At 45.1% G+C, this 13,647-nt stretch overlaps 1 protein-coding gene across 1 annotated transcript in view; it reads left to right on the top strand.

Moving 5' to 3' along the window:
* GRB10 (growth factor receptor bound protein 10) overlaps positions 1 to 13,647 on the top strand; it is a 229,515-nt gene that overhangs the window by 95,472 nt on the left and 120,396 nt on the right. Inside the window, 1 exon segment of the mRNA XM_083188204.1 lies at positions 5,964 to 6,048. Coding sequence (XP_083044330.1) covers positions 5,964 to 6,048 — 85 coding nt within the window.

Here is a 13,647-nt window from a genome sequence, read left to right as displayed (position 1 = left end):
CATATATTAGTCACTATGCACTGTGTAATATAAATTTGGGTCACTATGTGCTAATATTAGTCACTATGCACTCTGTAATGTGAATATTGGTCACTACGTGTGAATATTGGTCACTGCGCGCTGTATAATATGAATATGGGTCACTACGCACTATGTAATGTGACTATGGGTCACTATGTGTGAATATTAGTCACTATGCGCTGTGTAATGTGACTATGGGTCACTATGTGCGAATATTGGTCACTGTGCTGTGTAATGTGAAAATGGGTCACTACGTGCGAATATTGGTCACTGCGCACTCTATAATGTGAATATTGGTCACTGCGCGCTGTATAATGTGAATATTGGTCACTGCGCGCTGTATAATGTGAATATGGGTCACTGCGCACTGTATAATATGAATATGGGTCACTACACGCTGTGTAATGTGAATATCGGTCACTAAGTGCGAATATTGGTCAGTACATGCTGTGTAATGTGAATTTGGGTCACTACATACTGTGTAATGTGAATATGGGTCACTGCATGCTGTGTATAGTGATTATGGGTAACTACATGCTGTGTGATGTGAATATGGGTCACCACGCAGCCATTTTCTCAGTGGTCTTTACCACTGCTCTGCCGGACCGATGATGAGGTGAGTAGAATTAAATGGGTGAAGGGTGTACAGCGTGTGGGACCCCCAGCGACACTTATGTGGCATCATATGTAATAGCTATTACAATGTGTGGTATAATATGTAATGGGCATTATGGAATGTGTACTGGGCATTATTGCATAATGTGCAATGGGCATCACAGTGTGAGGCGTAATGTGTAATGTGCATCACGGTGTAAGATGTAATGGGCATCGTGGTCTGGGTCAATGTGTAAGGGGCATCATGGTGTCAGGTGTAATGTGTAATGGGCATCACAGTGTGAGGTGCAACATGTAATGGGCATCACAGTGTGAGGCGCAACTTGTAACGGGCTTCACAGTGTGAGGTGTAACGGACATGGCGTGTGAGTCACAACGTGTAATGGGCATTACGGTGTGTGGCGTAATATGTAAAGAGCCTTACAGTTTGTGGTGTAATGGGAATTACAGTGTTTGGTATAATGTGTATGACACAACGTGTATTGGTCATTATGGCATGTGGGTGTGTGACGTGTAATAGGCATTACAGTGTGAATTTTTGGCACGCGCCTTCAGCGCACACTGTCCCTATTATCCCTATTTTACAAAAATTCGTCAAGCCCTGGCATAATGTGGAATGTCCATTACTGTGTGTGGCATTATGTTTGATGGGCATTATGGTCTATGGTATTATGTGCATTGGGCATTATGCTGGGTGGCATTACTGTGTGCGGCATTATGTGTGATAGGCATTGTGGTGTGTGTCATTATGTGTAATGGGCATTACGGTGAGTGGCATTATGTGTAATGGTCATTATGGTGTGTGGCATTATGTGTAATGGCCATTACAGTGTAAATTTTTGCAGCGCGCCTTCGGCGCACTGTCCCTGTTTCACGTGTGTGTGATGGGAATGATTAATTCTGAAGCTCATATACATAAATAAGTCAACTTCTATTTAGTTTGCATTGATGTCCAATAGGCGTGATGGACACGCCCAGTAGGCTTTGATGGACACGCCCAGTAGGCGTGATGAACGCGCCCCTTGAATGGTGCACCCCCTAATAAAATGGGCTGCGCACGCATATATGTATCCTGACCCTCATGCTGTGAAGACGTCAATTGTTGTGTGTCTTGAGAAAGGCCACCTGGTGGCCGAAACGTAGACCTACATCCTTTTCTGTGACTGGTAATGTACCAATAAATTTTACATGATGAGACATTGGTGAGTGCCCTTATTGGATTTAAACAATCCTACCCTGCTCTATATTTGGGACACATCTGTGTTGCCTTAAAGGAGCACCCCACATTTTTTCAAAGCTGGCTGGGAGTGCGGAATTTCGACATATATATATATATATATATATATATATATATATATATATATATATTAGTGTGTGTACTACTGCAGCTAAGCCCGGTCTAAACAAAAGCTTTGAAGCTAGTTTGCTACTTTGTGATGGCCTCTCTTTATAATATGTGAAAGTGTTCAGATCATTGAGACTATTTTACTTATCTCTAAAGGCCCATACACACTGGACAACTTTGAGCCTGAAAGCAGCTCAGAACAGCAAGGTTGAGTGGCTTTCAGCTCAAAGCCACCCAGTGTGTATGGCCCGGCGGTGAGGGCTGCTGCATGCTCCCGCATCCTCACCGGGAAAGCCGCTCATCTTCTGGTATTACCAGGAGATGAGCCGCTTTCAGGACTGCTATGAAGAGTCAAATAGACTTGAATAGACTGCTCGATCATCGCTGTCCATACACACAGGGCATAGTCGCCCAGTGTGTATGGACTTTAAAACTGCTTACTTAACTGTGTTGAAGAGAAAACATTACTGTGAATTCTATGGGTAATGACATTTACACTTAAGTATCTATTTAACATTCAAGATTATTTTATTTATGGTTTTTACAGTATCTGCCAGTCCATTGTCTTACATAAATCCCATGAAAATAGTAATGTCTTATGGATATGACTGATCATTTCTATTTGTCTTGGTGGTTTGTCTATTTTTTTTATACTATTAATCCACTAGATGGGGCACTTCCATCACAATTTAGCTGTTTGAAGTTTCCACTCCAGAATGAAAAGTAAATCAAAAATCTGTTCTGTTTTTATGGTCTGTTGTATTTGTGCACTTATACATTATTTCGAAGTGTTTCATGGAGACCTTTGACGTTTAAGCTGTGAAAGTTTGTTGGTATGCATTAAGCCCCATACACACTAGAAGATATGAAAGACCAAAGATATTGGTGATCAATTTTCCTTGAGCTGATAATGAAAGATATTGTGCACACTGAATGATTTTATGAAATGAAATTGGTCACAATATTGCTCAGAAATAGCTTTCTGAGCGATAGTGTGAACAATATTGCCCAGTGTACACCTGCTCCCTGATCCAAACATGATCGGATGAGGGAGACCTCATTAACGATTTTCATGCTGACCGCCGGCCCCCTCACATGAGGCTTTGGCAAGTGTGCATGCACTTGCTGATGGCTGCTGCCAATATCTGTATCAGCGGGGATCTCCTAGTGTGTATGATCCTTAATGTAAATAACATGCTGTCACATGCACATTGGATCTGAGTCGGAGGTTGGAAGGGCTGCCCGTCCAAATTCCAAACTGGCCTCCCTCCCGGCAGCGGGGGAAGGGGATTGCATGAGATACATCACATACAGAAGGACCACATGCAATGTATTGCATGCGATCATGATGCCTGGGATGGTCCCAGGTGGCTCAGGGGGATCGGATACGATCTCAGGAGAAGTTGCATAGTGCAGGGGACCTTAACGCCAGGCAGCATATGAACAATTGCTTATATGTTGCCCCCGTCTCCGGCTGTGCAGCTCTGCACAACGTGACATGGTCAGAGGTTATGCTGTGTACCCTGCTGGCCGCTCCTGGGCACTGCCGCTCTGCTGCTCCACCGAACCACTCCCACCCAAGTGAGTACATGTGCGGGGCGGCCGGTTTTGGGTATTATTATTAGGGAGGCTAATCTCGGGATCCTGGGTATCTGGGGATTTGAGCTTTTTTTTCTTCAATCTCCATTCCAAGGATGCCCCGGGATTGGCACCCATATACATATTATATATAGGTTATAGGTGGGTGATGGGTACCATGCATGCTCCAAACATACATGGTACATTATAGGCGACTTGGTGCATGCATGCTACATTGGGCACCATTCATGCTCCTGCATGGTACACAATGGCTGGCAGTAGGAAGGGTGCATTATCTAAACATTGGTGGCTAGTCGCCAATAATGTACTGATATAAACATTGGTAGCCATTCATGTACTAATATAAACTGCTAAATACAGCTTCTCTGGGGGCAGAGCCAGCGGCGGCTGCCATAGGACTGAGCCAGCCGCAGGTGCTGGGGGGGAGGTAAGCAGCTTGGTTCGGGGTGCAGCAGGACAATATACAGTAGCTTGTCATTTGTCACCTATCAACACTGAACAATTTGTACAAATGGTATGAGTGAAATTGGCCGAATTGTGCTGCATGTCCAGAAGATATAAATAGCATTTACTCAGGGTTGCCGACCCTCCCGGAATTTGCGGGAGTCTCCCGAAAATCCGGTCCTTCCTCACGGCCCCCGGAAGGGTGGGCAACCCTCCCCGAATCAGGGGGACCCCCACTGAGCCCCCCCCCCCCCCCCGATCGCGGCATTTATATGCCGCAATCCGCGGGTCTCAGGGGAGGGGGCGGAGCTAAAACGGCACAATCGTGTCATTTTAGCCCCGCCCCCTCAATGGATATAAGTTATTTTGGCTATTTCCCGTAATGGGGGCAGGGCTTAATGACGTCACTGTTAAGCCCCGCCTCCAAAACGCGTAATGCAAGATTCCTCTCCGGGCTTCTCCCGGAGAGGATTTTTTGAAAGTCGGCAACCCTGCATTAACTATGTGCGGAAGTGCGCATCATTAACGATATTGAGCATACACACTTATCGATATTGTGCAAGATATTGTTCAGAAAGCACTTTATGAGCGATATCTTACACAATGGAGCTTTAGAAGTCTCCAACTATACCTGCTACAATGGTTACAAGTAAAAGCTGAGCCAAACCGTGTGTGATACATAACTATAAGGAACATAAGAACTTTGGGCTATGCATATCCTGCCTATTGCCTACCAGTAGTCCTGTACACTGGGAATGATTTGTGTACATGGTATACAGATATTGACTATATGCTTAATAAATACAGGAGGGTTGGCTAAGAGTTATCTGCTCCTAAACCTTTGTTTGGGGTATGGGTCATAGGGTAGACTCATTTAAGACTGATATACATTGGGTCGACCTCTGTAGGTCGGCAGGACTTAGGTCGACACCTGAAATAGCTCGACATGGCTAAAGTCAACAGGGTTGAAAGGTCGACAGTGGGAAGGTCGACAGTCAAAAGATTTACATTCATTTTTTCCACTTTTTTTTGTCCAAAATGTCGACATGGACACAGTGTAATTGTACCGCGTTGCCTTGCGTGGCTTGCTGCATTCGCCATGCTTCGGGCTCACTATTATATTCTCCCACCATGCTGTAGTGGATTGTCGGGTATGAAATATCACCTGTCGGCCCAGGTGAACAGCTCATGTTGACCTTCTGACTGTCGGGGGTCAACCAATGTATTTCAACCTTAATTGAGTTGACCTAGTGACCGGATAGCCTTGGCTTTCTAGCAGAAGACTAGCTTGGCATCTGATGTTACACCACATTTCAGAAGGTTCTTTGCAAAGACACTACAGATGGAGCACCCCTCAGCCAGCTCAGAGAATCGCCAGATGGCGAAGAGGCGCTCCATCTATCAGCATGGGGGCAGGGAGCGGATTCCCTGCCCATCTCCGCTTCAGGGGCATGGGCAGGGTGAGTGGGGGCTGCGGGGGGAGAAGTGGAGCAGCCGGGAGCCAGCGGAGGGTGGCGACAGGCTCTGTCAGAACGGGGCACGAGTGTCTTGTTCTAGCGCGCCCCCTTCTGGGGGATGGCGCACAGCGGTGATTGGCCATTCTATTGCCAGGAGTAAATCTAATGAGAGCTGCTCCATCTGTTTTTCAATCCCCTTTACTACTGTATATTGCTGTATATCCTGTCCCTATCCTTGTAATAAAAATCTTAAGATTGCACATACTAAGCTAGTGTTCTTATGGCCTGTTCAGAACAGCTGGCGAGTTGCTTTTTTCAGACTTCTCATGTTGTGTTGGGACTGTTTTAGACAAAAGTAAGAATCTTACAATTAAGTTTTTTTCTGGTTATGAAAATACATTCAGAACATCAATAGAGTAAATAACTGTTAATTGTGGTACTGTATGTAGAGGTTGTCCTCATTCTGCTTTCTGTATTTTCAGGATAATGTGGACCAGACAGCTGCTTGCTCACAGAGAGGTTTGGTGGACACTGGCTACACATCTAAACGTATGTCTCTAAATCCAGGTAGGTACATTAAGCATGTTTAATCACAAACAATGTGAGTCTTTTAGGGTAAGTCTAGAAGTTGCGTAGAATGGACAAGCTGGAGCACAAAACAACAATGTTGCCTATAGGGGTTATTCAAACCTGATCACAAAACACATTTTTTAGCAAAACCATGTTCCACTGCAGTTGGGGCAGATGTAACATGTGCAGAGAGTTAGATTTGGGTTTAGTTATTTTGTTTCTGTGCAGGGTAAATATTGGCTGCTTCATTTTTACACTGCAGTTTAGAGTTCAGTTTCAACACACCCAACCCAAATATATCTCTCTGCACATTTTACATTTGCAGAGCACATGGTTTTGACCATTGACTAAAAAATGTTGTTGTTGTTTTTTTGCAATCAAGTCTGAATAACCCCCTATGTGGATAGCTTGCACTTATTTCATTTAATATTTTTGTAATTAAGAGATTTGTAAGGGTATCATTTAAATTAGGGCACTTGAATGCTGGCAATTTGCCAGCATTATGAGTGCCCCCTTTCACACTGAGCAACCAAATTACCAGGTTAAAAATGTCAACCCAGTAATTTGCTGAATTACACATTTATTCTGTGTGAAAGGGTCAACCCGTAATGAATTTAATACCCAGATTGACCCATTCACACTGATCAAATTACTGGGTAGAACTGCTTCACCCCATAATTTGATGTTAAGTTTGAATGGGGTATTCTACAGTATCTTCCTGTGTTTCACATAGTAGTGGCTAAACAGCATTTTTAATGTCTGAGTATAGTTGGGGTTATTGTTCATCCTGCTCTGTGTTAAAATGTGGCATAGAACACTTATGACCAAAAAACACTGGTAAAGTGCCAGTATTAAGAACGCCTCTCCCAACCATGGGACTTGACTTGAGTCCACAACTGTGGTATCTAGTTGAAGTGGGTGTGGATCGTTTGGTCTAAAGCAACTAGGTCGACATGGGTTTAGGTCGACATGGGCATTAGGTGAACATGGGCAAGGTCAATAGTCAAAACGTCGACATGAGAATTTTCACTGTTTTTGACCCGAATGTCGACATGGACACAGTTTAAAGAGCACCGCATCCCCTCGCGATGCTTCGGGCATGGTGTGTCGCTACGCTCGGCACACTATTTCATTCTTCCACCACGCCCTAGTGGATGGTAGAGCATGAAATACCGCCTGTCGGCTCAAAAAACAGTAAAAAACACCATGTCGACCTTTTGACTGGCAACCTTGCCCATGTCGACCTAATGACTTGTCGACCTTGACCCAAGTTGACCTTGTTGCCTGTCGACCTAGTGATGTTGACCCAATGCTTGTTGAACTAATTGCTGTAGACCTAATGACCATATCCTGTTGAAGTAGGAAACCTTCAGAATGTTTTGCTCTGAACTTGCTTTTCACTGCCCTTTTCCAGCAGTCATGAACATTAGTACTGTTCACTTTATCGTACTGAATATCTTTTATGAAGGTGGAACATTCAGCTACTACTTCTACAATGCAAAGGTTTTTGGACTGCTGTATTTTAGTGCTAAAAACCTAATACCCCTTTCACACCAGCCACCCGGCAATTACCTGGCATTTTTAAGTGCCGGGTAATTTTGCCGGGTGCAGCCGGACCCCATTCACACCACCCGCAAATTACCGGGTTAAAGCTTTTCAACCCGGTAATTTGCCGCAAAACCCAGGTTTTTTGGTGGTGTGAAAGGGTCAACACGGGTCTTCAATCCTAGCACTCCAACCCTGGTCAAGAGCAGGGTCGGAGTGCCGGGATTTAAGACCCGTGTTGACCCGTTCACACCACCAAGAAACCCGGATTTCCCAGCAAATTACCGGGTTGAAAAGCTTTAACCCAGTAATTTGTTTTGTGGTGTGAATGGGGTATAATTTATGTAGCTACTTCTTGGTTGGGTTGGTAGCTGTTATAGAACCATAAGTTATCCTCCATAAAGACCTTTTATAAAACTAGGTGTGAAATATAAAGGATGAGATAATCAGAAAGTGAGAGTTTTGGTAAGAGATCTCCAGTATTTTTAAAGCAGCAATCATTTACACTGCAAAATCAAACTGGTTTTGCAGTGTAAATGATTGTTGCTTTAAAAAAAAACTGGACATTTCTTACCAAATCTCTCACTTTCTGATTCTCTCATTTAATCCCAACCGTGCAGCACGTCTGATCATAGGACAAATCTTCCAACTCACAGGACTGCGAATTGCATGATTTTGTGCACGCAATTTGCATACAATAAATCATACAATCCTTCTAGATTGTATGATTGAGTGCAATGTCTTTCAGGGCCTTAAAATATACCAAATCGTCCTGATGTATGGCCACCTTTACACAATTTAATTCAGAAGCCTAGATGGGTTTTACTTCTGTAGAACTATTGTTTCTACCCTACAGTTGCTCTAGTTCAAGCTTGCTAACCGGCTTGGCATGCCTCTATCTTGGAAGCTGGAAATTATCCCAGAGACTTTGAGGAAGATATGTTCCCTGGTTTATGGGGTGATAGTGTTACCCTTACTTTGTACTAAAGCTTTGTATATTTTTTAAAGAGGCACATAATTGCCAAGTGAAATTCCAGGTACTGAACAAAAATCTTAAGCTGTGGTTCTGTAATTTAATACTAAATTGATTAAGGTGTTTTTACAATTGTAAGCTTTAATGGGAAAATAACCAAATGATTTAGGAAATATGTGGTTTAAACCTCTAGGATGGGGCTAGAATGGGTGCTGATCTCAACTTTTTAGTAGCGTATGGTAGTTTAGGAAGGTGTGGTTCTGTAGTTTATCTAGGGCAGTGATGGCTAACCTTAACACTCCAGCTGTTGTTGAAGTACACATCCCAGCATGCCCTGCATCAGTTTTAGCATGACCAAATAGTAAAACTGTAGCAGGGCATGCTGGAATGTGTAGTTCAACAACAGCTGAAGTGTCACGGTTAGCCATCAATGATCTATGAACTGGTGTGGCAGACCTAAGCCTCTTTGCTTCCCAACCTCCCTTCCATCTGGTTGACGTTTTTGTTTTTCATTTTTTTGTTGTTTTTGGGGCTAAAACTACAGCAGGTCACCAGAATGGGTTCAGTTGTATAGTTGAGGTGTGCTCCTTTTGTGACTGGTAGTAGGCTTTATCAACCCAAACGGGGCAGTGGCTTCATCAAGATGGGTAGGTAGTCAAGTTAGAAGGTAAATGGTTGACTTTTGTGGCTTAGAGGTTTTATATTTCGCGTTTGTTCATTCCACCTGCAATGCTTGTCCTTGGTTGCATTTGGGCATTGCAGAATGGCTTATTCCTTGTCGTCCTTTCTTTGCAATCATTCATTCTTAAAATTAATAATTTGTAATCAAATAAATAGCTAACTATGTCTTTATTTATTTAAAGATTTAAGTGATCTGCACCCATGACACTCCTCATCAGACAGATACATTTGCATGATACATTTGTGATCATTTAATGTTTTAAATGTGTCCATATGATTTCCTGTCCATATGATTTCTGACAGAAGTCTAGCGTTCTGACTTTGAATGTACCACTGCTATAAACTAGCAGTCTTTTTCAGTCCTCCTAGAAATCAGCCCGACTGTAAAGGTGCATACACACGGTACGACCTAGCCTGCTAGATCGTGCATTATCTAGGTCATTTTGAATAGCATGCTAGATGGTGTACTATATCGTACCATGTGTATGCACTATTTGGTGTACGATGCGCACTCCCAGTGGTCGTATAGGAGGGAACCGCTCATATGAACATGCAACTCAATTCTGGCTCGAAAGCATATGATAGTATAGTGTACCTAAAACGGAGGGGATTAGAGAATATGGAAATGCGGTAACACCCCGATGATGGGGGTTTTACTGCATTTTTATGTTGGTGCATCCCGACCAAGATGAGGGAATTGGGAGGATTTCTGAAACCGATGCACTGAAAAGGCATCAGACTCCTCACTATTATTTGCATCAGGCCATTATCACCACCATTATCTATTCAGTCCCACAAGGCATCAGGTCTGGTTGTCAAAGTAAGAATTGCTGAAAATGTAAATTGTATTAAATTTTATCGAAGTAAGTATTTCTCTTTCAATGGTCCTGGTGACACAGCTCAACATTGGGATGTAGGAGGGTCCGTAGGAGCCAGGCACCTATCCTAAAGCTTTTGGAGGGTAGGCTCCTCCCTTCTGCATCCCAGACTCCTCAGTTCGTGTTAGGTGCCCACTGGAGTGGGTGCTATTCTAAAGGGCTGCTGGAGCAGCCAAAGGATTAGAGTTAGTTAGGAGTTTTTTATTTTATTAACTTTTACACTAGCTAGGTAGGCACAGTGTGAGGATTCTCACTGAATCCTCACACTGACAGCGCAGCAGGAGCTGACAGAAGCACGTCCTGTCAGCTCACTGTGCACAGGGGAGACTCTGTCTGGTCTCCCTGTGCAGCGCTTACAGCTTCTATTAAGAAGCTGCCTGGGCTCCGGAGCGCTCTGAAACCGGCTTCACGCTAGGTGGGGATCATGGGGGACAGGCGCTCTGTGATGGCGGCGGCCATTTTCTGCGGAGCTTGCACACTGAGCTCCTATATGAGAGGACAGCAGTGTGTTACAGCAGGGACTTGGTCTCTTCCCTCACTCTGTTTTGGCGCCATTCGGAACGCTTGCAGCAGAGCTGAGCTGGCTGACAGATCCTGGCAGAGTGATTGGATTTCCTGGGCATCGTTTCCACACTTCTGAAGCCTTCAGACAGATAAGTGAACTGAGTACATTGGCTCTGTATAAAACGCCTGTACAGTGTGCGCTGTGACTGTGTTAATTGTAGAACATCATGTCTGAGCAACAGTCTGTGGTTTTGGGGGAGAGAGCCCTGCAGTGTTTGTACACTGAAATTTGTCCCTGAGCAGATGGCCAGGGGGGCTTGTGTATTACTTGCGCTGCTGTGAGACCCATGAGGAGTGAACCCCAGAGGGTAGAGCAATCGGAGCCTGCGTGGGCCAGTGCCCTGGGCAGGTCTGTGAATGCCTTAGTGCAATTGCTGGACAGGCAGAGTGATGTGTTGGTAGCTTCCCCTAGACCTATGTCATCATCTCAGCAGTCCTCTGGCTCCTTGCTTCTGAGCCAGGCAGATCCTAGCTTCTTACAGGTCATGCAGGATACTGCAAAAGGGATCAGCAGGTTTAATGATTTGTTAGGCAAATTTGATGGTGATACTGTGGGGACCCCTAAAAGGTCCTATTCAGTGCCATTGCTTGTTGCTGAAGAGGAGGGAGAGTACACAGACATCCCCTGGGATCAGGGTGATGATTCTGAAGAGTCCTCAGCCTCAGGGGTGGAGGACTTGATTACTGCTGTTAAGCAGGCTTTGAATTTGTCTGTGGAGGATAAAACTCCTGCAAAGGGTGTTTTTTAAATGGCAGTGTAAGGAGACTGTTACCTTCCCTGCGGATGAAGGTTTACAGGATCTATTGGAAGGGGCTTGGAAAATGCCCGATAAAAGGCTGCAGATGCCTAAGAGAATTTTAAATCTATACCCCATGCATGAGGTTCATGCAGACCTCTGGGAAAAAGTTCCGGTGGTAGATGCTTCTTTGTCTCGGCTTTCTAAAGCCACGGTGCTACCTGTCCAGGGGGGGCAGCTTTTAAGGACCCCGTAGACAAAAAGCTGGAAGGTAACCTCAAGACAATATTTGAGGGGGTTGGCTTCACTGTACGCCCGCTTATAGCATCAGCCTGGGTCTCTAAGGCCATGATTGTGTGGGCCAATGACTTATGTACAATTTTACATGCTGATCCATGTGTGTTATTGCTTGCGGAGAAGCTCAAAGCAGCTGCAGAGTATGTGCTTGAGGCTGAGGAGGAAGCTCTCAAAATGGCTTCCACAGTTTCCACAGTGTCCGTCAATGCCAGGAGAGTGCTTTGGCTTAAAGCCTGGGAAGCGGATAATGAATCAAAAAAGGCCTTAGAGGCTTTAGCTTTTAAGGGAAAGCTGTTGTTTGGTTCAGAGCTGGAAGAGATTATTAAGCAGGCCACGGGAGGCAAAAGTACTTTCCTGCCGGCTCCTGCAGCTAAACAGGCCTCAAGGTTTTCTGCTTTTAGGCCGTCCTTTCGGCCCTCCCCTAGAGGGGGTGCGTCCTTTCATGGACAGTCCTTTAGGGGAAAGTTTCAGTCCTCCAGGGGCAAGGCCCCCTAAGTCAAAATTTGGTTCCTTTAATAAGAAACCAAGCACCAAAGGTGAGGACAAGCCCTCAGCATGACTACCGGGGAATTATCCCGATGGTGGTCAGAGTGGGGGGGCGTCTGAGATGGTTCAGGGACGCTTGGGCATTGTTGGGCCGGGATCCTTGGGTGTTAGACATTATATCCCAGGGTTACAGAATTCCCTTTAAGGGTCTTCCTCCGAGAAGATTCATTCCTACACCACTGCCAAAGGAGTCTCGGCTCCGGGCTGCTCTTTTGGGGGCGGATCAATCTCTCTTAGAGAAGGGTGTGGTGATCCAGGTCCCTCGAGCCGAGTGTAAGAAAGGCTTTTATTCCACACTGTTGTTGGTGCCCAAGCCAGACGGGTCTTTCAGACCAATCTTAAATTTAAAGTCTTTGAATCTCCATCTGTGGGTAGACCATTTCAAGATGGAATCTCTACGGTCTGTGCTGCTAAGCTTGGACCAGGGAGAATTTTTGGCGTCCATGGATGTCCAGGACGCATATCTTCACGTCCCTATCCATCCGGAGCATCAGGCTCTCTTGAGGTTTGTGATAGGAGACCTGCATTTGCAAAAAAATTATGTCTGTAATGGCGGCTGTTCTCCGCCTGAAAGGGATCACGGTGATTCCGTATTTAGACGACCTGCTGTTCAAACAGAGTCGGCGGAGAAGTTGCAGAGTCACTTGGCAGAATCCATCAGGTTTTTGCAGGCTCACGTTGGGCTTTTAAATTTACAAAAGTCTCAGTTGGTGCCGTCACAGAGACTCCAGTTCCTGGGAGTTGTCCTGGATACCCATCTACATCGGGTATTCCTACAGGGACCTGGCCTCCTTGGTGCGGGAGATCCTGGGGTCTCAGAGCCCATCGGTTTGGAGGTGTCTCAAACTGTTGGGGAAAATGGTGGCGACTTTCGAGACGCTACAGTTCGCCAGGTTCCACTCTCGAGTGTTCCAGTGGAACATCCTGACATCTTGGTCAGGGAATACTCAGACCATGAAGTCAGAGCACATAGTGTTGTCTCCAGAAACACGGTCTTCCCTGCATTGGTGGAAGGAGGTGGATTCCCTTCATTGGGGTTGGTCTCTGCAGTCCTGGGACTGGCTGGTAGTGACTACCGACGCCAGTGTCTGCCTTCTGGTCAGTGGCGTAACTATAAATTTAGCTCCCCCCTGCCAAAAAATTTTGTGGCGCCCCCCCCCCCCCCCCCCCCCCCAACATGCCATTTTTGGGGAGACAAGGAAAAATAATAATATATATATATATATATATATATATTATAATGACTTGAGTACGGGGCAAAAAAAGTCCTGAAGTGCCACCTTTATGGGGATTCCATCTCCTTCAGGAAGGCACATAGGCAAGTTATCTATGTGGCTGCAGCCAATAGACTGTGTATACCTTTATAAATGGGAGT

The sequence above is a fragment of the Crinia signifera genome, chromosome 5 (assembly GCF_055691185.1).
Source record: "Crinia signifera chromosome 5, ASM5569118v1, whole genome shotgun sequence".
NCBI lineage: Eukaryota > Metazoa > Chordata > Amphibia > Anura > Myobatrachidae > Crinia > Crinia signifera.
Note: the sequence above shows the minus strand (reverse complement) of the source record. Positions and strands in the feature narration are given on the sequence as shown.